This window comes from Bombus pyrosoma, linkage group LG7, assembly GCF_014825855.1.
Source record: "Bombus pyrosoma isolate SC7728 linkage group LG7, ASM1482585v1, whole genome shotgun sequence".
Classification (NCBI taxonomy): domain Eukaryota; kingdom Metazoa; phylum Arthropoda; class Insecta; order Hymenoptera; family Apidae; genus Bombus; species Bombus pyrosoma.
Window position 1 is genome coordinate 9,665,029 of NC_057776.1, and position 25,704 is coordinate 9,690,732.

Genomic DNA, 25,704 nt, shown 5'->3' on the forward strand with positions numbered 1-25,704 from the left:
TGCAAAAAAAAACATCTTGAATATTCCTATGAATCCTAATGAAAATTACACGAATACAGATAATACACATTATTTTCATCGCATAAAAGAGTGGCTCGAAGGAACTGCAGAGTTCCTGATCTATATTCTCTCTGTTATTTCATGTTCCTCTCTCTTTTTTTTTTTTAATTCAGCTATCGTCCAAGTGCATCGTTCATCCCCTCAATCCTCGTTCATCCCCTCAATCCTCGTTCATCCTACGCTTTCTTTACTTAACTTTTTCTCCGATATCAAATTGACACGATGGTGAAAAACGACTGCAATATTTATAAGGAATATATATTAATACTATTGATGATATTGATAAAAATATTTGGAAATTTCTTCGTTGAACATAGAAAGCTATAAGTAGAGTTAAACTTTGATAGAAAATTTGATAGAATAATTGTATGCTTGCAAAAGCTAAAAGATCTTGATATACGTACTCGTAGAAGGTCGCGTGAAAATTTAAAATAAAGTTGCCTATCGTTTCCTGTGTTTTTTGCCGATCTCCTCAAACGATACAGAGGAAATTACTACCTTTTTAGAATTTATTGCACCATGTAAAATTGGCACAAAGGGTAGACGAGGGTTACTGGTGATACATAATCGTTCGATAAAAACGTAGTACGTATTTTCTTCGCAGAATTTTATGTTCTACCTGGACTCGTTCGACGGGTCCATTTTACGAAAAACGTAAAAACCACGCGCGGCTCTACCCTTTGCTCTTTCCATTCAACCTGCCGAAAACGTCTTGAGAAGTATGCACACAAAATCCTCGGCTATAGATACAGAGAGACGCCGTTAACACCACCGGCGGATCCATACAAAAGTCGTCGCAGTAAATTAATTTCTCACGCAAATTACGTAGCGGATTTTCCACGAAACACGTGATAAAAAAATAGCACGTGCGTCTTGCGCGCAGAGCAAACCGTAACGATCCATTGAATATAGTCAATGCACGAAAAATACGGGAAGAATACAGCGTCGTTTGTTACGTTCGTCTTTCTTCTATCGACTGAGTTTAACGTGGCAGGTCGTAAAGCGAATGTTGTCAACTTTGGACAATTTGGACGCGGTTTTCGTATCTTTTGATCTTTAATACTTGACAGACTCGCGGATAGGCAATTTTCGTGAAATTTTTAGAACGAAAACGCTGGATCGCTGTGAACGAGATATAAAATTCATGTGGAAACGAACGCGTTGACAATACGTTTGAATAAAAGCTACCATGTAACTTTTCAAGTGCGTTACGAGGTGCGATATCGGAACTGAAAGCTGTACACAGTACCGTAAATAGTTGTCGTCATTAACAGAGAGATCTACGATAAATACTACTGTTCCAGGTCGGGATTGCGAGCTGCGTTCTTGTGTAAAACGTTTCCAATGTTTTACCACCGATGCAACTGGCATCACCAGGTATCCGAGAAAACGTACTTTCCGTTATCTACTTCGCATTACCGCAACGTAAGCAACGCGTTAAAAGTATTTTCCATTGGCTAGCGATTTATAGCCGACATTAATATTCAAAGTTCGAGTCGTTGTACATATATCGTAAAAACTTCTTACAACTGTATAATGTATTCAAGATAGACAGAAATGTTCTTTTTCTATTTTTTACGTAATTTCCTGTGTATAACTTGCAGTGCTAAATGAAATGCTGGAATAACAACATTGTACGCTCTTCCAGTAGACTTCGATTTTTGCAGAATCACGTGTAACGTTCACGTGTCCACTGACATTAAATACGCCAGTCAACGTTTATGATAATCGCTGGCTGCAACGATAATCAAGTGTTCGCAACGATTTATAAAAAAAAAAAAACAATTTGTAAAAAAGCATAAGGGTCATAAGTTGCGAACGGGAAGAAACAGCGTGTGTCTCTGCATCAGACTGTCGCCATGTTTTCATTCAACGTTCGATGACAGAACATTCCTTAGCTAATTCCTAATTCGATTATCGAGACGAGACGCGGATGGGGAAAGCGAAGCTTCCGCGACCGTCTGTCAGCAAATTTAAAGCGTAATAAAGAACATTTATAGCCGCCGCGTGTTCCGAGCTTGCATTCTCGAGAATGCGTCAATCGAAGCTTGTTTGATAACGTTTCAACGACGATCGCCGCTTTTTTAAATTATAATGCCATAGTTTTAAATGCAAACAAGGGGTCGCGTGTGCGATACAGAACAGGAATAGAAAACATAAATAGCAGTTAATTATTAATTTAAGAGATGAAGAATTTCAAAGAAAAGGAATGAAAGAAAGAACATTCTGGCATTCCGAATGTCGAACGATTCGGAATATCGAGAAGTTGAGAATTCGAAATCTTCGATACGAAAGAGTTTAGAACTTTGCAACTTTGAGGATTTCTTGAATTTGCAATTTTATCCAAATTGCTAATAAAGAGTAAGAACTATACTAAAATTATAACGCCGATAACTTCGGGAAATCTTAGTATAGAAACTTTTCGTTAACACTTTTCTTTAATATAACGCTGATATTGTCTCGATTTATTTTTAATGGACCACCCCGTACTGTTTCAATCCATTAAAACCGATTGTCAGAGGACTGATAATACACGTTGATAATAAACATAATGTCAACTGCTATCTATGCTCGGTGTAGAATATAGATTGCAAGGTTGAAGCAATATGTACGCGACCTCTGCAATCTCTGCGCGCTCCTACCTACATATGTAACTTACACCGTTCTCTCTCGCGTTAATTTTCAAACTGACCGTGTCGACTAGAGCGCGATCAAAGGAAACGAAAATGGAAGAGAAAGAATTTTCATTACTCGAATTTTGTCGATCGTTCGCGGCGGATATCGGGATACACAAGCGATCGAGCTTCACGAACCGGTTACTTTTTAATCCTAGCGATTAGCTAAAACAAAAATTCGCTCGAACGAATCGCTCGCAAAAACGATCTGTCTCGTGCTACTATTTAACAGATCTACAAGAGCAGAATTATAGGTATCGATGTTTTTTTTTTCTTTTTTTACGCGACAAACAATGTCGATCGCAATGAGAAAAGTTCGTTTCAGGGCTCACGTTATCCACGCGCACGAAGAATTTTCGAACGCGATGGAAAAAAGCATGGAATTTCTAATCTATCAAGATGATTCTTATTCGTTAAATTGCAATTTAAATTTTCCTATTTAAATATCGAATGATCAAGCAATCTAATATTCATATGCAGTAGAGTTGCGTAGTAAATGTAAATTCCAGCTTGATTTTTTCATTACGGTCAAATAGGCCGGCATCAGCCGATTACGTAACAAAAATATTTCACCCTAGCCGGGCAACAGGATTACCCACAAAACGATTAACGCTGAACCTTTAACATTACACGGAATTACACGCATATCCGTTCACCTTGACGCATCCTCCGACATTATGTCGTTAATAGAACAACTAGTCTGACCTTGGAACTGGCAGATCCATGGTGGTGATGTTGGTGATAGCGGTGGATCGATGATGGTGATGGTGCGTTTGCTCGGCCATGATCCCCGGATGTAACGTTTGGTGTTGCTGAGGGTGCAGGTATACTTGTTCCTGTTGCTCTCTCCACAATGTTGCCATCTTCTCCACACGAGTTTAGTTTACCGTGTCCGACGAATTTTCTCTTAATGATTCGCCTCAACCATGTGCAAACCGGTTCGCATGGCCGCGCGAATGTCGAAATTTCCTTGTATAGTTGAAACAGAACCTCGAATTCGATAGATCGTCATCTTTGCTTCTCATATCGTAACGTTCGCATGAATGTCAATCGTCCAAGTCGTCTGATAAAAGTTCGACCGTATCTGATATCTCTCGTAACGTTTCACTGGATAAACGGTATACTTTGTATGGTCGATTGTGCGCCCTTCGACCGTGATAGTCGACACTTGGAACGGGATACGTTCGATTCAGAAGACAACGAAACCACTCGAGATACTGGACTCGTCCTCGGCGTCATTCGCCATATTGGAGAACACGCAAACAGCGACGTTCGACGTTACGGCGGCGATGTTTAGCCGTTATCGCGCGACAATCGCGTCTTCGCTGCTTGTTTGTTGCGCGAATTAAAATTAGCCAGGTCGCCGGTTAATCTTGCTTGCGCGATCGCGCTTGTTTCTTCGCGTACAGATAAAGAAACCTCTCTATCTGCGTCCAACAGCGAACAAACACTCGGCGAGATCGAAGCTTCGCAGACGATGCTTCGGACACGCGCGTAAAAAACGAAGAAAGAAAGACAAGGAGAATAGAAAGGAAAAAAAAGAGACGGATTATTTTATCACATAGCGCGTACGCCTTCCTAGTGACGTTCTTTTCTTGTCCCGCCAAATTCTACGTCAGTTTATCGCTTCGTGCACGAGCCTGTAATCCGATGGAAGCTCGCGTCAATGGAAAAAAACTGCAGAAACACGGTGACCTTCGTAGACGCTCGATAGATCACACGAGAATTACATTCGAAGCTATTTATTATTACTATTATTATTATTAATATTATTATTGTTGTTGTTGTTATTACGCATCAGCTTCGAGTCGTCGCGACTTATTCGATCGTGGTAACGTTCTTCTCCTAAAGTCGTTCGGTCTTGACAACGCTTGCTACGTTGGATCGACAACTTTGAAAAACACTGATCCTCGTACGATGAAACGTCACGTATCGACGAGCGTCTAGAAGCGTTTACAGACTGCTGTTACTGCTTGCAGACGTCTGACATGCACGCGAATTCTTGATCGGATTCTCTTGACCTTGACACCGTGTTCTAGATCCAAGCGCAGCAGGAAATCCGTACACGAAGACACAGACGGATCGCGAGGGGGCATCGATCGACGAGCCGAGTGGTTACCATCGGATCCAAACGCGTTTCAGATGCATAAACGATAGCCTTTACTTCCCGCTCAGGCGTTCCGTTACATCGTGTGAAACGCGATAAAGACCGAAGACACAACGCAAGTTCGAAGAATTTCCGACCTTGACACACTGTCCCAAATGTCTCTTAGAACGGAGAAAATGTTTTCTTATTTCGTCGACTATACATTCCGTGGATAGATCCAAAAGAATATCTGCTACTTTCCGTTTCGGCTGATGTCACTTCGATCGGTACACGTACGAAACCCGTATGGCTATAGACGTTGACTTCGAACTACGCGGTTCCCAACTACGCTGTCTATCGATATACGCGACACACTGCGATTAAATTTTTCACGTGAAATACAATGCCACGGCACGGTTCACGGTTCGCGCGACGATAACGTCTTCGAATGCGCGGATACGTACGAAACGCGTGTCAAACTGTCAATACGCTGGTTCGAACGAATATACAGAGAAGAATAGTCATTTGCCAAAAAACAAGCTAACGAGCATCAAGACGCAACACGTACGCTAGTCTGATGCGAACTGCCGGTAGAGCGCTACCCCCACTCTGCCTAACAATCAGCGTTTCCCCTCCCATGCGGACGACCAATCGTCGTTCCCCTCGTTTTCTTCCAATGCTACCTACCCGCGCTCGGACCGCGCAGCATGATAACAACACATTTTTAGGCAGTTCCCTTGTATAAGGCTGCTTCCACTCGCTCCGATAAGAAACAAATTCTCGTACGTGTGCTCTTACTGGATTTAGGCGCGAGATTTCGAGCACGGTCGATCGATGACCGAACGCTACGTCGAATACTGCCTGTTTATCGGCATTGCGAATTATTCGCGCAGGATAAGGAACTGGACACGCGGCGCGTGATCGAAATGCATATCGACGAATTATACGCGCGTACGTACAGTCAGAATTCTATCGCTTGTTTAAAATTATTCTGCCATCAATTTAAATTACAGGCTATTCGTTGCTTATGAAATTAACAAACGTCGATACGCCATCGTTTTCAGTCTTACGCTCGCGTCCGTATATCTCTCGATGCGACGCATCTCGATATTACTGAAAATTACCTGGTGTATCATTCGTCGAACAATTTCTAAGAAATAAATATACGATGAAGGTAACGCGTTTGTTAATTCCAACTTCTTCCACCTTGAACACGATTCGTAGTAGAAAAACTGGACTCTTACCCGTACGAGATTGTCGTTTCCGGCACAGAAGTGGAAGACAACGCGCCAGCATCATCCTCGTCCACGTCATCCTTCATTTTTTTAATTTTTTCCTGCAATGTAATAAAACAAATGATATTTACGTTTATTGTTATCGCGTTGTCGAAACCTATCTTCTTTGAAAGTTCTTTTTTTTAGCGAATTACGACAACTCGTTCTACCGTTCGCGAATATCGTTCTTTGAAAAGCTCGAGATAGCTTTGATCGGATACGTCCTTTAGTTATCACGATGCATTTCACATATCATTTCGAATCAATGAAATAAACCAAAGTGTTTCCTTTGTGATTTTAACGAAGAATCAAATAAATCGAAATGTTTTTTCCTCGTTATATACATAGTGAAATTTTCTTTTGTACTCGTAATTCGCGATGGTTAAGCTTCAACGTCTCGAAGCTCTTCTCATATTTGTTTTATCACTAATGCTCATCCGTTAGGTACAGACAGTGATGATAAAAAGACCTTTGATACCGACCAACGAGAAAGAACGATGTACACCACACGGAAGACGGCGATGACAGTTGATTGCTTGATAATGCAAAAAAAAAAATGATAATTACCGGCGCTAATATATAGCAAAAATGACACGTGTCTGAATCATTGGAATCAATTCGACGTGATGATCGATCGACAGATCTGGTCACAAATTATTTGCAACAAAGCTGGTCGAATTTGTAACATGGAAAATATTGCGAATACGATAAAAAATTGCAGATCATGAATAATAGATGAGGTAGGATTCAAGAGAAAGAATTTAAGATTTTTCAGTGAGTCGTTGGCAACTGTAAGATCGCTCGTGATATTACTCCGAGAAGATCTATTACGCGCTTTCCTTTCTCTTTCAATAGCACGGAATTTATTCGATCAAACGTTCGATGTCTGAAGACTTTCCCGAAAGGATGTGCCACATGTCGATCGGGTTGAGAATTATTCGTCGAACCTTGAAGTGAAAAAGGTTCGATACACTGTTGATTTTCATGCATATATTCTTGTACTGGTTCAATGAATATCTGATGTAAAGGTATACTTTTTCCTTACAATGACAAGATGTGTGGAACGAGATACGTATCTTTTTTTTTTTTCGTTTTAGTGTATAAAAAGTTTGGCAAATGCTGATTTTCTATTTTCTAAATAGTTTGTTGATTTTAGCATCGGAATATACGATTAGCGTTTAGCGATTATTTTCGATGAAATTAGTCGATACGACTTGCGTGTTACTTTAAAAAGCTTATTCTCGGTTTGGATTAAATCAAGGAAACGTTGTCTATCCTCTTTAAATTCACATGTAAGATGCATAAAAATTACATAAATTAATTTCATTATTTATATTTTGTACCCTCTATCTTTCCCATTTTAAATCGTTATATTGGATGGTAACTGTGTCTCAGACTGTGAGTCTAAAACGAAATTAACCTGGATACGTATAACGCGAAATAACGTTAACATGTATTAACCGTTTATTTATCGACCATACTAAATTATAGCATATCGAGGAAACCGTACTTAGAGAGTACCTCGAGACCTTACAAACGACCCGACGAACATTTCCTTCAAAATCTATCCGATAAATTATGAACATCGATGTACATATTGTAATAAATCCTCCAACGAACAAATGCCAGCACAAGAAAGTCTATAATTAATTAAATTCGCTGTAGCTCGCTTCGCTCGATATAGCGGAATACATATAAAGAATCGTGTCAATCGCAGTCGATCTGATTAATAACGAAATACCTGATCCATCGAATCGTACGATATCTACCTGTCTACCTGCAATTCACATAACCACAGACCAAGATACGATCGAAGACGTATTGCATGTACGCCCACGCCACGTTTCCACTGTCAAAGCAGTCTAGACCTTGGTCGGAAGGGCATCTCGTCAAGATCGCACTAAGGAAACTATCAAAACGAGCACATACCTGCGTTATACGTGTAACTTTCCAAGGAAACGATGGCGTTAAATGGAAACCGACAATGTTCATCGATGCAACGCGTAATCCAAGTAATTTCAGTCGGTGGTCGCGAACAAAACGTCAGGTAGCGTGGGCCGATTGCGTATTCTCTCGAATAACAACGCTAATTCGAAACAATCAGCGGTGCCTTTGTTCACGTTCAGCCAACTCCGCACAGTCGGGTTACAGATTTGCTTTTACTCTATCGCACGAAGAATTCCTCGTCGGGCTCCAACTTACAGATGAGAAGCCTGTTGTTCGATGGTTTCCGAAAACAAACGTCGGATCGTATAAACGAAAAGGAAAGAACGAAAGTACAGGAAAACGTTTCCTCCTCTTTCTTTCTCGGCGTGTCCGTCTTCGTACCGACGATATTTTCGTGCGATCGAGCAGAGTGAACGGCTCTGTTTATCGCTCTTATCGATAAAACCGTTCTTTAAAGAATATTGACTTTCGTTACAATATCCGGAACAGTCGGAATCGGTTCGCTTCGACGCGGCCACGGTACAGTGGTATTCTTTATATTTCCTCGCGTTCACTGCACTTTCCAGTGTCTTGGGACAAGTCGAATACGTTTATCGCGAATGTTTCGTGATACCATATTTACGTACTCGAGGTTTCTTGTTCCATCGTATAGGGTAGTCGTATGAAAGGCTGAGAATCGCAATAACGTAAGTCAGACCATAGCTATTTTTTCCCTAAAACGGTTTTCTCCTCCTGTTTATTACCGCAGAAAGTTCGTTATATTTTTCCAGGTCATAAAAACGTACCGCGGTTGAGAATAAAGTTGTAACTTAATTGCGAGACTCGAGAGATGATGCTTTTAAGAATCGAAATACGTTGACTTACACTACTGTAATTTTCAACCCGCCAGATGTATTAATAGAAAAGTTATGCTAAGATTAAAAAGCATCTAGAAAATAGAATCGTTAGTGCCTGGGAAAGGTTTATATTCTTTCCTCTATTTATCCTAATTTTTGAAAAAGAAAAAGGAAAAGATACGTTTACGCCGCTCAGCCACTTCGTCGTACAACATCCTAACACGAAAGCAAACTTCCAACTGCAAACTGAAAATACGATAAACTAACTGTCCAATTCGTTTTCGGTATATTTCGAATCCAAAGCTATTCGCGCTCCAAGGTACGTAGATAAAAACCAAGAAGAAAAAGAAAGGAGGAAACGCGTGTATTTCGCGACGCAAGAAAGACAACGAAAAAACGTAGTCGTGTCGGTTCGCAAGCACGCGCCGACAAAAAGATTCCGATATCGAGGATGAACTATCGAAGAAAGTTATCGATCGACAATACGAATTCTATAGAACGAGGCCGTAAGGGTTCTCCATGGTTTCGAAGTAGCTCGACACAGTACGGAGACACACGGGTTTATAGATAGACGTCTGTATCTAGAAGCTGGCGTCAGGTAGGTCTGTGTTGATACATCGGGTCGTCGACATCGTTCTACTATCGCTACGTTCCGCTGTGTGTGCGCTATACAACAGAACTGATAAGGTGACGAGAAGCAACTTACGTGCGATGCACTCGTTTTAAAACCGCTTCAGGCTCGCGGTTGAACAATTGCGCGGCGTGTGGGTCTCTTTCCATCGAATCACAAACATCTTTGCGTCGTTCAGGTATCACAGAGTGCGTTATTTAATATCCTACGATCAAATTTTTCTTGTAGAGAAAAAAAAAGATTATCCATTAATCGATTGTTTCTTCGTTTTGATACGAGAACCAACAAGAGGCACTCTGTTCTATCGATGATGGAACGCACAGATTTTTTAATACGAAACGAAAATTCGTGCAACGTTATTCTTAAATTATCGTCGTCTTTCGTCGTTCTTCTCTTCGTAATTCTACGTATGCACGGCGTTTGACCGCAGGGAACAATTACACGTAACAAGATATTACGAGAAAAGAAACTCGAAAGAGCGACTTTTTAACAAGCTCTGATATTTTAACGAAGTAACTTTTCAACGTTTCCCTATTTTTTAACGACGTTTTCACTTCAGCAAGCCATTTAACTTTAAATTATCACGAATCAACAGTATCGATTTTTTCCACCGCAAACTTTCAACGACTAGTCTCAACTAACGGTAAAGCGTACGCATTTTCCTCTTGAAATTCTTACATTTTATATAACATACGGTATAATTCCAAACTTTTAGTCGATGATCAACCGCGTCAGGCTAATCGATCCTTCAGAACCAATTCAATAATCCTACCACTTAAGATCTTCAAAGATCCATCGTCGCTTCTGACTGATACAACGTACAACGAACGACGATCGATCTAAGAGAAACGAACCGTTGAAACGAACCGAACCCTATCTATTTAGCTCGCTGAACATTTTCGAAAATCGCTTGAAAAGCAATCGTGCCGCATAACGCGATCCAGATACGTATCTACCACGTAGCGCGGTAGTCAAACCTGCCTAGGTGCGCGTTAGAGGCTGACATTATATGGCGCATTAAAAATACGAAGCCAAGGCAGCAACTAGGCAGAGGCGTATCGAACGACCGAAAGAAACAAAGAAAATACGATACACGGTGTGCATGTCGTCGCCGCCGGTAATATCCAGCCGTCTAGACACTAGACTCTTTGTTCGTTCAGGGGCTGATTTTCGGGGGTTGTTCCTGGTCGAGCGTAGGGTAAACCGTGCCCGTGGACGGAGGAATGCACGAGTCTACGGGAAAGAGAGCAAAGAGAAAGACAGGAAGGCACAGAGCGAGAGCGAAAGAGAGGAGCAACGGTTACACGAGGATAACCCCAAGGTGTGTGCATGTGTTTGGTCTGGTCGACGATCGACACGTTCGTGATCAACGACGACGAAACTGTGGGCCGTGTCGGTGCACGCGCGACCGCCCGTCGTTCCACGACTCTTCTTCTCTCGAGCAGCGAGCGCCGGTTAACGACGCTCACCTACCAATTTCGTTTTACTCTGCCATCTCTGTCCGATTATTATCTGCGAATCGTGAGACGCCTGTCCTCTTTCTTCACGCTCGATCGATGTCCATTTAGAAGGTGTCCGATCGTGTTCGGCTCCTCTTTCGCTCGAAGCTGCCCCTGCGTGTCTGCCGCGCGATCGAAGGGTCGCTGCGATATTGGCAGAGTAAATCCTCGATTATTAGAGGAACGATCGACGATCGATGATTAAGGCGTTGATTAATGGAGAGTTTCACGGTGCTTCCTCGTATGAACAGAAGTCGAAGGAAATTGCTACGTTTCCATTCAGAAGCAGTTGTTCCTGGTTAATCAACGTTCTACCGTAACGGCGTTATATATCGCACGTTTTAGGGGAGCACGGACATTTCTTTAACCGCTTGACGCGTTAAATTCCGTAGGGTTATGTGGTTGCTGACGTTAGACACGCCGATAACGCTATAAGGCGGAGGGGACGCTGATGACCCATAATGTCAATTCTTACGGATGGATTTGAAATTAAAGAATAATTGTATTTCCTCGGGAAATTTGTAACAGTGACAGAGCGCGTTAAATACATCGTAAAGCACTTAGATAATGTATCGCGCTGAAGCAAACGACAACAATGCCGTAGGTGTGTTGAATCGATAAGGTAATAGCCCGTATCGACAAGAAGGGACCTGGTATCGTCAGAGAACAACATTATTCGCGATTGGAAAAGTTTACATAGCTACACAGACAACGGTGCGATTAAATTATACGTGCGAAAGTCTGGATATCGATATCGAAAAGACTCAAGGATAAACTGCTTCGTAATCAGAGGAGTCAAAACTGTGTCTTCGACACCTTAGCCTCAGTCGAGTGAATTAACATACATATTGCATCAGTTGCCATTGATCGATTACAACCACCGATATATCCCGTGCATATAAAATAAATAACAGCGAGCACCGGTTCCTGACGTGAATCGAATTAGAAATTTCACAAAAACGATAGAACAGAGAACGTGTTAAAAGGCATTCCACTTATCGTCCCTCGTCGTAGTTGCAAACTAAAAACTTGACGCTGATACGAGGGTGATATAACGATAAGCTGTAAGACCAACGCCCCAAGCACACACAAAAGCACAGGTGCTGTGATGACGCCTTTCAAGAAGAATCGTCCGCGTGTCTTCGTTGATGTTCGACGAAACTTCGCCGTTCCATAAAATACGTCGAATCGACCACAATCATCGTTACTAGACCGCGAGTTTTTATGCGTTTATGTAAAATTTGCAAGCGCAAAAAGTGCAGAGAAAACTGCGCATAATATGCAAAAGCAGGTATAAAATATGCAGTTTTGCTCTGCCTATCGCGATATTTAGTATGTAAAAGAAACTGCTTAGATTCTATTCCTTTATCTGTTTTTATAAAAAAAAAAAAAAACGAATTTACATAAATATCCGCGATTCAACGATCACGCTTCACTGTAGCTCCTTTGGGAAACGGGAATATTCGTTTAAACGAGCGCGTATATCGATCGAACGCGAGAACCGTTGTTTTGGTAGTCGAATGGCTGAGTTTATCAAGCATCTCCACCTCGGCGCGGATCTTCGTAGCATCGAACTCTTCTTCCTTAACGATATCTCGAAGCATAGGCGACATTCCTTCGCGGAAATGTAATCGCGAAAGTTCACCGAGAGTTTATAGATATCGCGGACATTTCATATATACGTGTGTACGTATCCATGCACATCCAGAAGAAGAGACACGCGGAGAATATCGTAGAGGAGGTGAGACAGAGGCAGAGTCCTTTGCCCCTGAAGCACGGGGCAGGACGTACACGTGGAACACTATATCCCGAGCGATACGCTGTATGTGGAAGGATGAGACTTCGCTCGATTTTAATATCTGCCGTTCGAGTACGAGAACTACGGCTCGCGTGCATTTGCACAAGAAAAATTACATTACGTAACTACATTGCCCTCTTTGGGCTAAAACGTGGCATTTTTTCGTTTCTCAAGACATATCAGAACGTTTGATATTCCTCGTGCTTTTTCGTTTTCCCAATAAAGTTATATCATGATGGAAGCTGGTACGAAACAGTGACCGAATAATTTACATTGAGAAATAGATTGCATCAAGAAGATTGTAAAACATCAGCCTCCTTCGATTTCGAAATAGCAGATAAGATACTTTAACCAAGAGGGGTAGTATAGAACCAGAATTTTCTAGCTCTATTAATTAAATTTCTCAACGTTGGAACGTAACGTTCGTAAAATGAAAAAAAAAGAAAAGGATACTCGTGTAATCGATTTATGCGATTTTCGGGGACGTTATACGCGAAGAAAGGAACGAACGTCTGTCTGGATGGTAGAAAAGATTCAGACGATTAGTCGTTACCTTGGTTTCCCAAATAAGAAATTCGTGGAACATTTCATTCCAAGAAAATATCTGTCAATTTTAACGAGTCTACAATGGATCAAAGGACGAATTTCTTTTATCAACCCGTCTCCCTTGTAATCATCAAGAAATTGTTCCCAAAGATATAAATTAATCTCACTGAAAGCAAGTAGTCGTGATTTATAGCGACATAATCGGTTATTAATTATCGAGCTGATAGAAAGAAATATTAAAATTTCCACGTGCAAACGGATTAATCCTTAATGCATATAAAAAAGTGTACAAAATGGAATCACCAGCTTCGATAGTATCAATCTTTCAGAAGTCACAGCCTTTTTAACTTTATTTACGGGATTAATCGATAGATGCGACTTCCTCCGAGTCACTCGTATCTTCTAATTATGTTACTTAATTATTTTCAAAGATACGAAGAAACTTCATTTACAGAAGTTGTACAGCACTGATAACAAATGTACGAGCCTTAGTAATTTAATGATTGCAATATTACGTCAATGCAAACGGACACCACTTCCAGCGCGTCCTATGACGTAAGACTCGTCGTTTTGCTCCTTCGCTCCTTTACTTTTAGTTCTTTATTTGACATTGTATGTATTTGCATTATAGGTCGTTGAAATTGTCCAAACATCCGCCGCATACGAGAAAATATAGCGTGCTTAAGTTTAAAAAGATAACGCGATCTCTCGAAATCCTCAGAAATCCTCCAACAGCGAGCAAACGACTATTTATTTCCGAAATAAAGCCTTTTGTCGTATATTTAAAAATAACAGAGACGTTTAAGACGACGAAAATAATTGATCCATTCGATATAAATATAACTTTTAGATCAGGAAAATTCTCTATACGAAAAAAAGTTCTCCATTGCAACGCTCGTTCGCGCGTTCTAACGCGTATATCGTTGCATTCACGCGTGCAACACGGATACATAATTTTTGGTAGCACGTATATCTAAGCTTGTGCGTGCGCTCGAATAAAGCATTTCGTGTTAATATAACTCCGTGATATCGTTTCTTCCAAATCTTTTATTTTTCTCCCTTCTCGCGGACTCATCCGAAATAACTGTTTTCGATAAAAAAAAAAAAAAAAATTGTAATCTTTTCGCACATTTTTCTACAAAATTCGAAACGTTCGTACATGTCGAAGGATGATGATGTACGTGCCCCGATGTCGATTGTATAATTTTAACCCTTTCGTTACGAAGGACTGTCGTAACGAACGGTACACGAACGACCAATTTACCGTTAAAATATTTTATCGCCGTCTTATACAGCAGGTAATCGATAAACCGTAGGAAGAGCGAGTATGGTTCGTATAAACGAATAACTTTAACTTTTTTCGGAAATCTGTTGGTCGAATAATTCGATTCTGAATTTTGTCCTACAGTGGTACGTACCAGCTTGTTGATCGTTCTCACCCCAGTTAGAAGATCGATATACAACAAATCGCTCGTCATGAACGATTTGAACGTCACGAGCTCGATGATATTTCTCTGCTTCAATTCTATCGTAATATTAATACACTATTTACAGTATTTCCTCCTTGCGAATCGGTGATTCGCGTCAACGGACATTTTGCAGCGCAGATGAGTTTATTTTCTCATCATTTTATCGCGAGGATCGTATTTACCACTATATTACTACGCGTAACTTTTACAACTTACTATATTTACTACGTTTTTTGTCTAGGCAATAAATAAACTACTACCTCTTTTAATAGGCCATCTTATCTCACTGCGTTTCTCTGCTTTGAATAAAACGCAACAGGTTCGCAATTATTCAAAACTGAGGAGATTTCTCATCTATCGCAGATACGTACGTACCGAGCGCATTTTCCATTCAAATATTCCAACTATTACTTACTATCATTCGTTGTAATATCTCTCGATGAACTTCGTACCGATTACTTTTATACAAAGTTCCTTAAGATCTGTTTTAATTAGCAATCCAATCGTAGCTAATATCTAGAAGATAGAGCTAAAACTTTCAACGCAATTAACTCGACCCATTGTTTTATCTCACGCGCTGTCTTACCACGAAACGTCTCCATTCTTACGATTATTTGCGATTAATTGCAATTACTTTTTCCACGATTATACGTTACAGAGATCTATCGATTTTTGTAAGAATCCTTAGACGCTTCACGCGCCTGCCAAACGTACGAACTTCGTACAATCGCTCGCTGCGTTTATCCGGCGATAGCAAACGAACACGACGAGATCAATGGAAAGGAGAATTTCTCGCGAAGAAACGAAGCAACGAGCTGGACGCTTCCTCGTTGGTTCGGCTGCGTTCTTGTACGCGAGTGACGCGCGAAACACATTGCAATTGAACGAATTCGCTTGGTCAAAAATAGAGCCGCTGTATCTAAAGAGGCGCTCGCTGAAAATCGTTACGGCACAATTTCTGATACTCTCTTTTTATTGCGCCATCCACCTCTCGATGAACACCCACGCGGTTAAATCAATGCTGAATTACTTTCTCGGAAAATGGATGCTATTCAAAGATTCGTTGATTCGTACGAAACACGTGTGCGTCGCGCATCACCTACAAAGCCAGCCAACGAAATGCATCGATACAATGAGACCAACGCGCCGTTCAAACGAATCTTTTTGCGCTCACATTTGATCACAAAAACCGCGCGGATCAATGCGATCTGTTTTCTACGCGTCGTACACGAGCTCGCGAAGATATTCGAACGCTTACCGCAAAAGACTTTTCTTGCCACTATTTTGTACAATTTATACGAAATGCCTAACGAAACGAAATTATTATATTATATTATAATATATTATATATTATATATAATTATATACTATAACGAAATTATACGAATTTTTGTGGAATTTCGTTAGCACCGTAACGAGACACGGTTGTCGCGATTGTAATATTGCGTTGCCAACTAAGTGACTGCGGATTTTGTCATTAGGTGGTAAGGACGTCCGAAAAGTTTCTTTCGTTTTATAAGGAAGTAATGGATGCACAATATTTTCCGTTTTATATTATTTTTATGTATGATTCATTTTGTTCTATCAAAATAAAGATCACAACGTTCGACAGATTAGGCTTCATGTTTGTATAAAGATGCATCGTTGTAAAAGACGTGTCTGTAAAAGAAAGACAGTTTAACCGACAACTTAATACCTTCTCGTTGGCCGAAGCTAGAACCTTCATCAACGAGACAGTTCAATAATTATGACTTCACCGATCAGCGAATCTGTCACGTGGATTAAATTGTTCCGTTAATTGCAATTCTTTTAACGAGACGGTATAAAGAAGAAACGACGCAGAGAAGTTTACACCGATTGCCTTCTGGGATATTTCTTCCGAAGATATTTGTCGCGAACATATACTTAGTGAGAAATCGATATACAGCACGAATAGTAGACTCAAACAGATCGAATAATAGTCTCAAAGATCTGTAAGCACCGTATCTTCCGGTTTATTAATATATCTTCTTCGTGAAATGCGTGTTTGCAACAAATGCCTCGTAATTTCCATATAAATTCTCTTAGAAATCTGTTTGAAATTTTTCCGATATTATCACGATAGTCGTGTCTCGTTATGAAATTTCAAAGCGTTTTACACGATATATCGTACACGAGAAGCTTCAACGAGTTTCCTAACAATTTCGCCAGCCATCGCGCGTGAAAGATTCGAACGCGTTCGAGTTTCGAATCCAACGCACAAGTCACGAACGACGTTCCATTACATTACTAAGATACGCGACAATAAGTAACCATTGCTCGTATCAGTAACTATTTATTACGATTCACGAAGATAACATCCGACGACCGGCCTATTATTGACCTTGTCGCACGATAACTAGCCAGCGACGAGCTTCGAAACATTGTCGAAGAAAATAATTGGATCTTGTTATGCAAGCAACAACTGGTCCATTCGGAAATTGAGAAAATTTGAGTTCGAAGGTTCGTAGCGATTTATTTTGTAGCGTTACGTAATTTCTATGGCAAGCTCGGATTCAATTTAAATCTGTTCTGTATGCAGTGTACATAAATGTTAATAACAAGGGAAGGACGAAAGAAAATTCATTTCATTGTAAAATCCAAGCACGCGTTTTAAACTGCAACATTCTGTACAGAACACGCGAGTATTGAAATATCGTATCTAGCGTAGATAAAAATGAATCGATCCAATCCTTTCGTTTTTCTTCTCTCTCTTTTCTTTTTTGTAACATGTAAGCGTATTAAAATATGTACAATTCAACTTTAGACGAGTCGAATCGACGATTCGATGTTCACCGTAATCCGAAGAAACTCGTTGGATTATTCGGAACAAATAGCAAACAAATAGTCGAAGTAAAATCGTGTCAAGATATCTCGTAAATGTTCGAATGGATTTTTTTCAAATTTACACGCTGCGTTGCTTCGTTCATCCATTCCAGCAAACATTTGTTACTCTTTTATTGTTACTTTTTAACTCATTACCGTATTCGTATCGAAAGTACCGGCATGTACTTTTAACCCATGTACATAATTCTTCTTAAGCACCTTCTAATTTCTTATTAAGAAACGCGCCAGTTAACAGGCTCAATTATCGTGTGAATTATTCATTTTTCAAGTTCCATAATCTTCGCTTTTCGCAATTGCCATTTTTTTTTTTCTCCTTTCAAGATAACGAGCGATAGAAAATTTGTACTGCGTCGTCGTTATTCGCGACAAGGAATATTCCCTCGAATTTTTCAAACGGACTGCAATAACGTTGCGACTTGTTTACTGTACAAGATAAGATATCGAATGCTACGTAAATGCATGCTATGCGACGCAAGGTTTTCGCTAGTTGCGTAGTTAACATCAGCTACTATGTGCGGCGATGCCTCCTGTATCCTAATTGCCATTATCCAAATATTCTATAATATCTGACCTTCTGCCGTTCAAACGTTCTTCCAACCAAACACGATACTCGTTATGCTAATAAATATTTTCTCCTGTTACAAATACAATATAGTATCGTTTATTCGCATTTCGTTTACGCGAACAAACTAACGCTGGGTTTCAGATACTCGGAAACTCGTACACGAGACTCTATCGTACAAGCTGTCGCGCTCCAACGTATTAACTTCAATTATTACACAAACGCGCGTATTCTTAGAATGAATATAGTATACGATGGCTTATCTGAATTTAGAGTAAATGTCGTGTGTCGAAACGGAAGACGGTCGAACGCGATACAGAAACAACTGATCAACTTCCGTTTTTCAAAACCTTGTTATCTTACCATTCGAAGTAATAAGACGAGGAGGACAGCTAGAGAATTTGTATTATCGGCTATTCAAACTATTTTGTGGCAAGCTACTCGGATACAGACGAGATTCTACTGTACTGTACGTTATACGCATCGTGGCACGAAAGACGAAAATAAACGACGAGGATGCACCTTCTCGCACCCAAGTATTTGGATAAGAGTTTCGATGGTGTGACATACAATAAGAAAGCGACTTTTGTAAGAATATACTTTGAATTACGTTTCTACATATCTTTACGCTTTGCACGGTTACCCACGATGAAAGATTTATAAGGTCCAGTAGCCAAAACGATAAGAGGCGATTGCAAATAAACAATGACAAGTCTCTTCGTCTCTATTTAACACTTCGGGGACTACAAACGTAAATTCGCGTCTTACATACTTCTAGTACCGTTAAATAAAACAGTAAAAAAAAAGCAACAATGGATGCTATGAACGAAACGTTTCTACGTTATATGCTCGAATAGTACGAAAGAATTATCGATATATCAGATATAATATCGATTGCTCGGAAAGTTCGTTCTGATTTTTAAGGAATTTGATAAAACGATAAATTTTGAAATTTTTCTCAAGCACATCGCGCTAAAAACAACGTCACTAGAAGTTAATCTTTAAATATGCTCGTTGATTTCCAATAAAATGTTACACGTTCGTTAAACGCTGCTTAGAAACTTCCTTCCAATTTTTAACTCTTTGGTCGACGTAAAAAATCAGATGGAGAAGTTTCTCGCCGAAAAACCTGGAAGCTTCCGAATGTTTTTAATCGGTCAAGTAGTATGCGAGAATTCATGCTATATGCTTGTCAGAGCATACGGCGGTCAAAGCGTGAAGCGAATGCAATTTAATACGAGAAAACCGATTGTTCCATTAGCTGAAAATGGTGTTAGTTTGAACGTAGAAGACTCTACTATGCTACGGCTATTATGTAGACAGATAGTCTGGAGAGGAAACGGGGTTGGCATCGAAACATGTTCACCGAAACCGTCGACGTCGTGGCGAACTTTTTGGTCATCGGCCTGAAACGATATTTCATTGGCTCGCAGCTGCACCTGCGGCAGGTGCAGTTCCGATGGAAATAAGAAATTCACGAGCCGCTTTGCAGATTTGACTAGCGAAAAGAATGACCGTATCGTTGAACCCGGTCGCACCCGGACGATTAAAATCGTTAACTCTTTTACACGTCGGAGCTCGATTTGGTGCGCGCGAACGCAGATACGCCGAGCCGCTTCCTCCTTAACACTTTGACTACCACGTTGGTCATCGGTGACCGGAGCGCCTGAACTTCTTACGATTGTAAAAATTGTATGACAAATTGACAATTAGGGCATTTTCAATATAACCGATAGATAGAAGATACTTTGAAATAAAAAGTGCCCCATTGAACGATTAAACATTTTTATTAGTTCATCGATAATAAAAAAAAAATGAGAAGAAATCTCGCATCTAACGGTGCACTGTGTTTGCATCCATACCTTTGAGGGATAATCCACGAATATTATTATAAACACAGCTTAGAAAATAATCGTAAATGCTGCTTTATAATCGTATAATTGAAGTTACAAGCGTGCACGTACCTTGCTATTATATATAGCATGAGCAAATACCGTTTATTAATATCTTCTACACGTTTCAACGATATATTCTGCACGTTTTGTTTACGACGGAACAACGAATGCGAATGGTTTGTTGAAATAAACGAAGCCTCGTTATAATATGTCGCTATCGATCGTTACCAAGGCACCACGGGTGACCACCAATAAGATAAACGGTCCATTGGGGAAGAACGTCGTCTTGCATCGTCGATTTATTATTATTTTGCCATTATATGCCTTGAATAATAAAAAATACTGCCGTGGCGTCCTCGGCGAAACGTGTGATTTCGGCGTGGCAGTCAAAGTGTTAATTCGTGCTACAATCTTCCATCGCGAGACCACTCGCGCGATTAGCAACGTTCGTATTAGCAACGTGCACCGGTTTCTCATCAACCGTTAAGATTACCATCGATCAAACGCCGAAGCTTCCGAAAGCGGACACGCTAAGTTATCTCCGCTTCGCTTTAAGAATCAACGTACCATGAGATCTCATTTGAATCCAAGATATTAACTTTCAAGATAAGTGTGTTCTTGAGGGAGGAAAATTACGAGTTCCATCGTTTCCCAATGTTCCTTCTCGCAGCAATCCATATCGATCGTACGTTAATCTCTATAGCGTGTTCTATCTTAGGAAAAATTGAACAGAATCGAGCAATCATTGGGAAATTATAAAATGTACAAGAATTACTGTCTTCTAAGAAGCTTTGAGCAATTAGGGAATATTTAGGGAGGAGTATCTTTTCTCTTCTATATCTTGCAACGAATTTTACTTTTTCTATTACGTTTCTTATTTGCTTGCGTATATACTCGATTCGAATTCAGATCAGTCAAATTTCACAAGATTTTTCACAGACTTCTCGGTGTTTCCTATCCGATTTACCGCCAGTGTTATACGCGATCAAAGAACCGCTGGAAGTCAATACGTAACACTTCATCGATCGTTCCATGAAAGTGGTTTTCCTGCGGACTTGGCTCGATTATCGCGCCCGCCGTAAGATTAACGAACATCCTAATACGTACAAATAGAAGTATCGGTGTTGAAAACGCGTGCACGATTAACATTTCGTACAAAAATCGTATACAAATCGCAGCAAACAATTACCGTACTATTTGAATATTCCATATTTTTGGACTCAACGTATACACGTACATCGTTAGATGGGCGATGAAATAAATTGCACTGTCTAGAACGATATATCTTTCTACCAATATTATCGATCGCTAGATATTCACGCAATAATACACGCAGATAATACACGCAAGATATTCGACCATAATACATATTAATAGAAAACATAACGCGACGAGTATGAAATTTATGCGAATAAGAAAGTTCGAGTAAATCCGTTAGACTAAAACTAACGACAAACAAGTTTCTGATCTTTTTCCAAGAGAACTGCGCGTCAAGCATCACGCGGTGCAGAAATGTCGGAAGCGCGTTGACAAAGCGACGCTCGGGAAATCGCGTAAATGTAAACGATATTTTTACGGGCTGCAGCATCTCCGCTGCGTGCAATGCCAAGAATAAATATTAGCCGGTCAGCCATGTAAGCGCGTCACTCGCCTGACCTAGTTTAATCCACACGATCATCCTTCTGTGCTAATTAAGTAGACACGTCCGCTTTATTAGTAGCCACTTTGACTCTACGATGCTTGATAACGAACACCATCGTTCGTAAGAATATTTTTGACCCATGCGCGATAATCGCGCGCGAAACCTGCCAAAACGTATGAACTAATGGCAAATTGATAATTCCAGCGACGTTCGACTCGGTTGGCGATAAATTTGAACGATTTGTCGAGAGACATCAGCAAATAACGTATTTCGCTATTTGTTTTATAACAAGTACGATCAGCAGACTGCGGATATTTATGCATTTATAGGATATTCGAAAGCGGAAAATTACACACGATCCTCGTAATACGAGAAGATACGTGAAATATTCAAGGTACGATGCTTAATTGTGTAGTAGCTGCTATTGGGTTGACAACTAAGTGGTTGCGAATTTTGTCATTAGGTGGTAAATGCAACATTGTCTTATTCTTCGCATTTCCAACGTATGTTAATTACGTTGTACATACTACAATTAACCTACGTTAATCGTAGAAACCCTCTCGCCTTTGCTTAACTTCGAACAAATTCATCTGTTTGAAAATATAATTGGAAAAGTAGAAGTTCGATAGAAGGTTGTTCCATCTATTGGGTTGGCAACTAAGTGGAAGATACGTGAAATATCCAAGGTACGATGCTTAATTGCGTAGTAGCTGCTATTGGGTGCTATTGGCAACTAAGTGGTTGCGGATTTTGTCATTATCGCCTAATGACAAAATCCGCAAGCACTTAATTGTCGACCCAATAGATGGAACAACCTTCTATCGAACTTCTACTTTTCGAATTATATTTTCAAACAGATGAATTTGTTCGGAGTTAAGCAAAGGCGAGAGGGTTTCTACGATTAACGTACGTTAATTGTAGTATGTAAAATGTAATTAACATACGTTGGAAACGCGAAGAATAAGAAAATCTTGCATTCTCGGCGAAACGACGAAAGATGCGACGTATTATCGTGGAATGCTTGAAAGAGATACAGACATTTTAATTCGTAGAATGCAGAATGTTACAGAAAACTGGCGATGTTTCCGGAGTTTGCTGTAGTCGCGGAACCGTTCGACAAACTTACGCGAGATGCAAACTCGCGCGTAGTTTACCCGTCTGTCGATCGACGCTATCCGCCTAATCAAAAATAGGCGGTGATTTATTAATAATTCGTTAGTCGACTAACCGACAGCGTCGTACTAAAAATAACATCCTATCGAACGCTTCTTGTACGTGAACCGGCGTTAAGCCTCGTTCTCACGTAAACCGTGCTAGACGTTGAAGAAACAGATGTCACGAACGAAGAAGAATCGAAGCGTCGTTCGTACTTTATTCGATCGAATGCCAGGGAAATAAATGCGAGTCACGAGACGACAACGATAACGAATTTGTCGATCGATGGCAGCATCGAAGATAATTACGACGCTCGAGTTTTAATCGAAACGGATAGGAAAAGAAATCCCAGTTAGATTCCTCCTATAAATACAACGGAACAGACGCAAAGTATCTAGGTCAAGATGAACGAATTATGTTTACGCGCGTTTACGCTTTACCGCGTTTCGTTCGATTATCGTTGCTAAATTTGCTGTTTCGATAATAGCTCGTTCTATCGTTGAAACGTTATTCCACGTGCACCACAAGATACGTTTCCGATCGAATTGAAACGGCAAATCTGTATCTTACTGAGCGAATCACTGACAACATATGGAACACCACCTTAAACTAAAATTTAAAAAGCTAAAAAGCTTGAAAGAGGTGGAAACGGAAGAGCGGAAGGTAGTAGGACTGATCAGAGCAGCTCCATGGTCCGCTAACGAAGATATTAATGTTAATTTCCTAGATGTTAATGTTATCATTAGCGAAGTAGAGAAACAGAGAAATTGAACCGACGATCGGTCTAATACGATGGTAACTGACCGCCGCACACGCCCGTCGATCACAGACGCGAAAGAAAACATTCGATAGGCTTTGTTAGATAACGATCGTATAAGCTGAATAATGTAATATTACAAACAATTTACAAACGTAAGTCTTAATGTACAGTCCACCAACAAACTTTTATCATGTATTTTAATATTGCGTTGGAGTGTGAGCATTAGCAGCCTGAGAATGTGCGAGAACAGGAGGAACGAGCGAGTAAGAATGTATTAATGTATTCCAAATATACAAATGGTTTCTAATGTCGAGTAAGCGAGATATAGCTGTAGATGGAGATAAAATAAAATAACACAGAAAAAAAAATACGTTTTCTTGAAACACGCATACCGTAAGCCGTTAAAAAGACAACCATGCTTATCGATACGATTACGATACACGTACTCGCAACGAGTCTGTCGTAATATTAATTTGAATGTACACGCTGATCAGAATCGATCGAATGATAATAACGAGTCTCACGATCACCAAAGCAAGTCCAACGAAGCAAGTTGACCCTAAATTCATCATACAGGGGTCAGAATAAAGAAACGAGCGAACAATAATGAGTCACGTAGTAATAAACGTATGCTTCCCATTAATAAGAATGTTTTATTCGGTTGACTAATGGAATGTGTAATTTGTCGTGTTTTACTTATTATTTTTGCTTCAGATAAAATATATATATTTAGAATAGTTGTAAACAAACTGTTATGTAAAATTCTAAATATAAAAGTAAGAAATCTGTTCTGTTAAGAAAGAACGAAATGAATATTTTTCAGTGTTAAGTTTGAAATATGTTTTTAGGTTCAAGGTCAACACGCTCCGCCTCTGAGTATTTTCTAACAAAGTCTGACTTAGAAGTCGAAGCGTCGACCACGCTCAGCTAATTCACCAATGTAGCTAGATGATTTGATAAAAATACGGAAATATTTGAAAACAATGGTAATAACTATAATTATGAACGTTACAAAAAAGCGTTTAAAGATGATAATCATGTAGGAAATTAACAAGTTAACAATATCGCGTTAAATCCAAATCAAGTATTATTTATTCTCAACGTAAAAGAAAAAAATAAACGTTAGATAAAACGTATTATTCGGAATAGATAAGCGTAATTTTTTATTACGTGTGACGAATATTGCACATCAAAAACTACATGCCCAACTTCCGTCCAAACTTCAACTGTGTTAAAAAGGGGAAATAAATTATGAATATCCCAAACGGTGACCTCTATCGTCGAATCCTATGTGGGTAATGGAACGAATTTAGCCAATTAAAGACTGTTTTATCGACGGAGTAAATCCTGGGGCAATGACCTCGATGTTGAGGAGCGCTTGACCTATATACCAAGTACCATACTAATGTATCCAGCATGCGTACACGTGTATAACTCGTGTTCCATTATTCGTTATCACAATCATATAATTAACTATTTCATACCTCGTAATATTTTCTCTACTATTTTTATCGTTTTCAAAGTCGGAATGAATAACACATCATATACGTCATAAAAACAAATAACAGAAAAGCATTGACATTTCGATAAGCGTTGTACAAAATAGAATGTGAAGGTCATTTCATAATTCCTAGTTGTAAAGTGTCATTCAACCATATTTCATTCATTATAAATAGCAGTGTAAATGCGTGTGTAACGCTAAATACAATAATCGAACGTTATCGATCAAACTTTAACTAATTTAGGACTCGAACAAAAGATGAAACACGTATTCACGGCCATTGCCAGAGCAGTCGCTTTAAATAGCTAACCAACGGCAAACGTTTTAACTTAGGTCAATAGTATGTGATTGATCACATTGTTTACGTATGAGAAACGCTGGGTGGTGCTACTGAAAATACAAAGTTCGATTCGATTCTTATCTGATTATCTAAAACTTTTGAATTTCACGATGTTTTTCAATGATATCGTTCCTATTCGATCCGAGCCTTGAGAACAATGAAA

The 25,704-nt window shown here is 39.8% G+C and overlaps 1 protein-coding gene across 6 annotated transcripts in view; it reads right to left on the minus strand.

The window, feature by feature from the left end:
- The window catches only part of LOC122569184 (circadian locomoter output cycles protein kaput-like), a 92,493-nt gene that overhangs the window by 66,227 nt on the left and 562 nt on the right, over nucleotides 1-25,704 (minus strand). For 2 of the 6 annotated variants that reach the window (XM_043729804.1, XM_043729805.1), the window contains exon 2: nucleotides 6,066-6,157. In XM_043729804.1, coding sequence (XP_043585739.1) covers nucleotides 6,066-6,142 — 77 coding nt within the window. In that variant the 5' untranslated portion in view covers nucleotides 6,143-6,157. Of the gene's footprint in view, nucleotides 1-3,440; nucleotides 5,385-6,065; nucleotides 6,158-21,380; nucleotides 21,556-25,704 lie in introns of those variants that run through there. The other 4 variants (XR_006317355.1, XM_043729802.1, XM_043729803.1 and 1 more) reach the window with 4 other exon arrangements.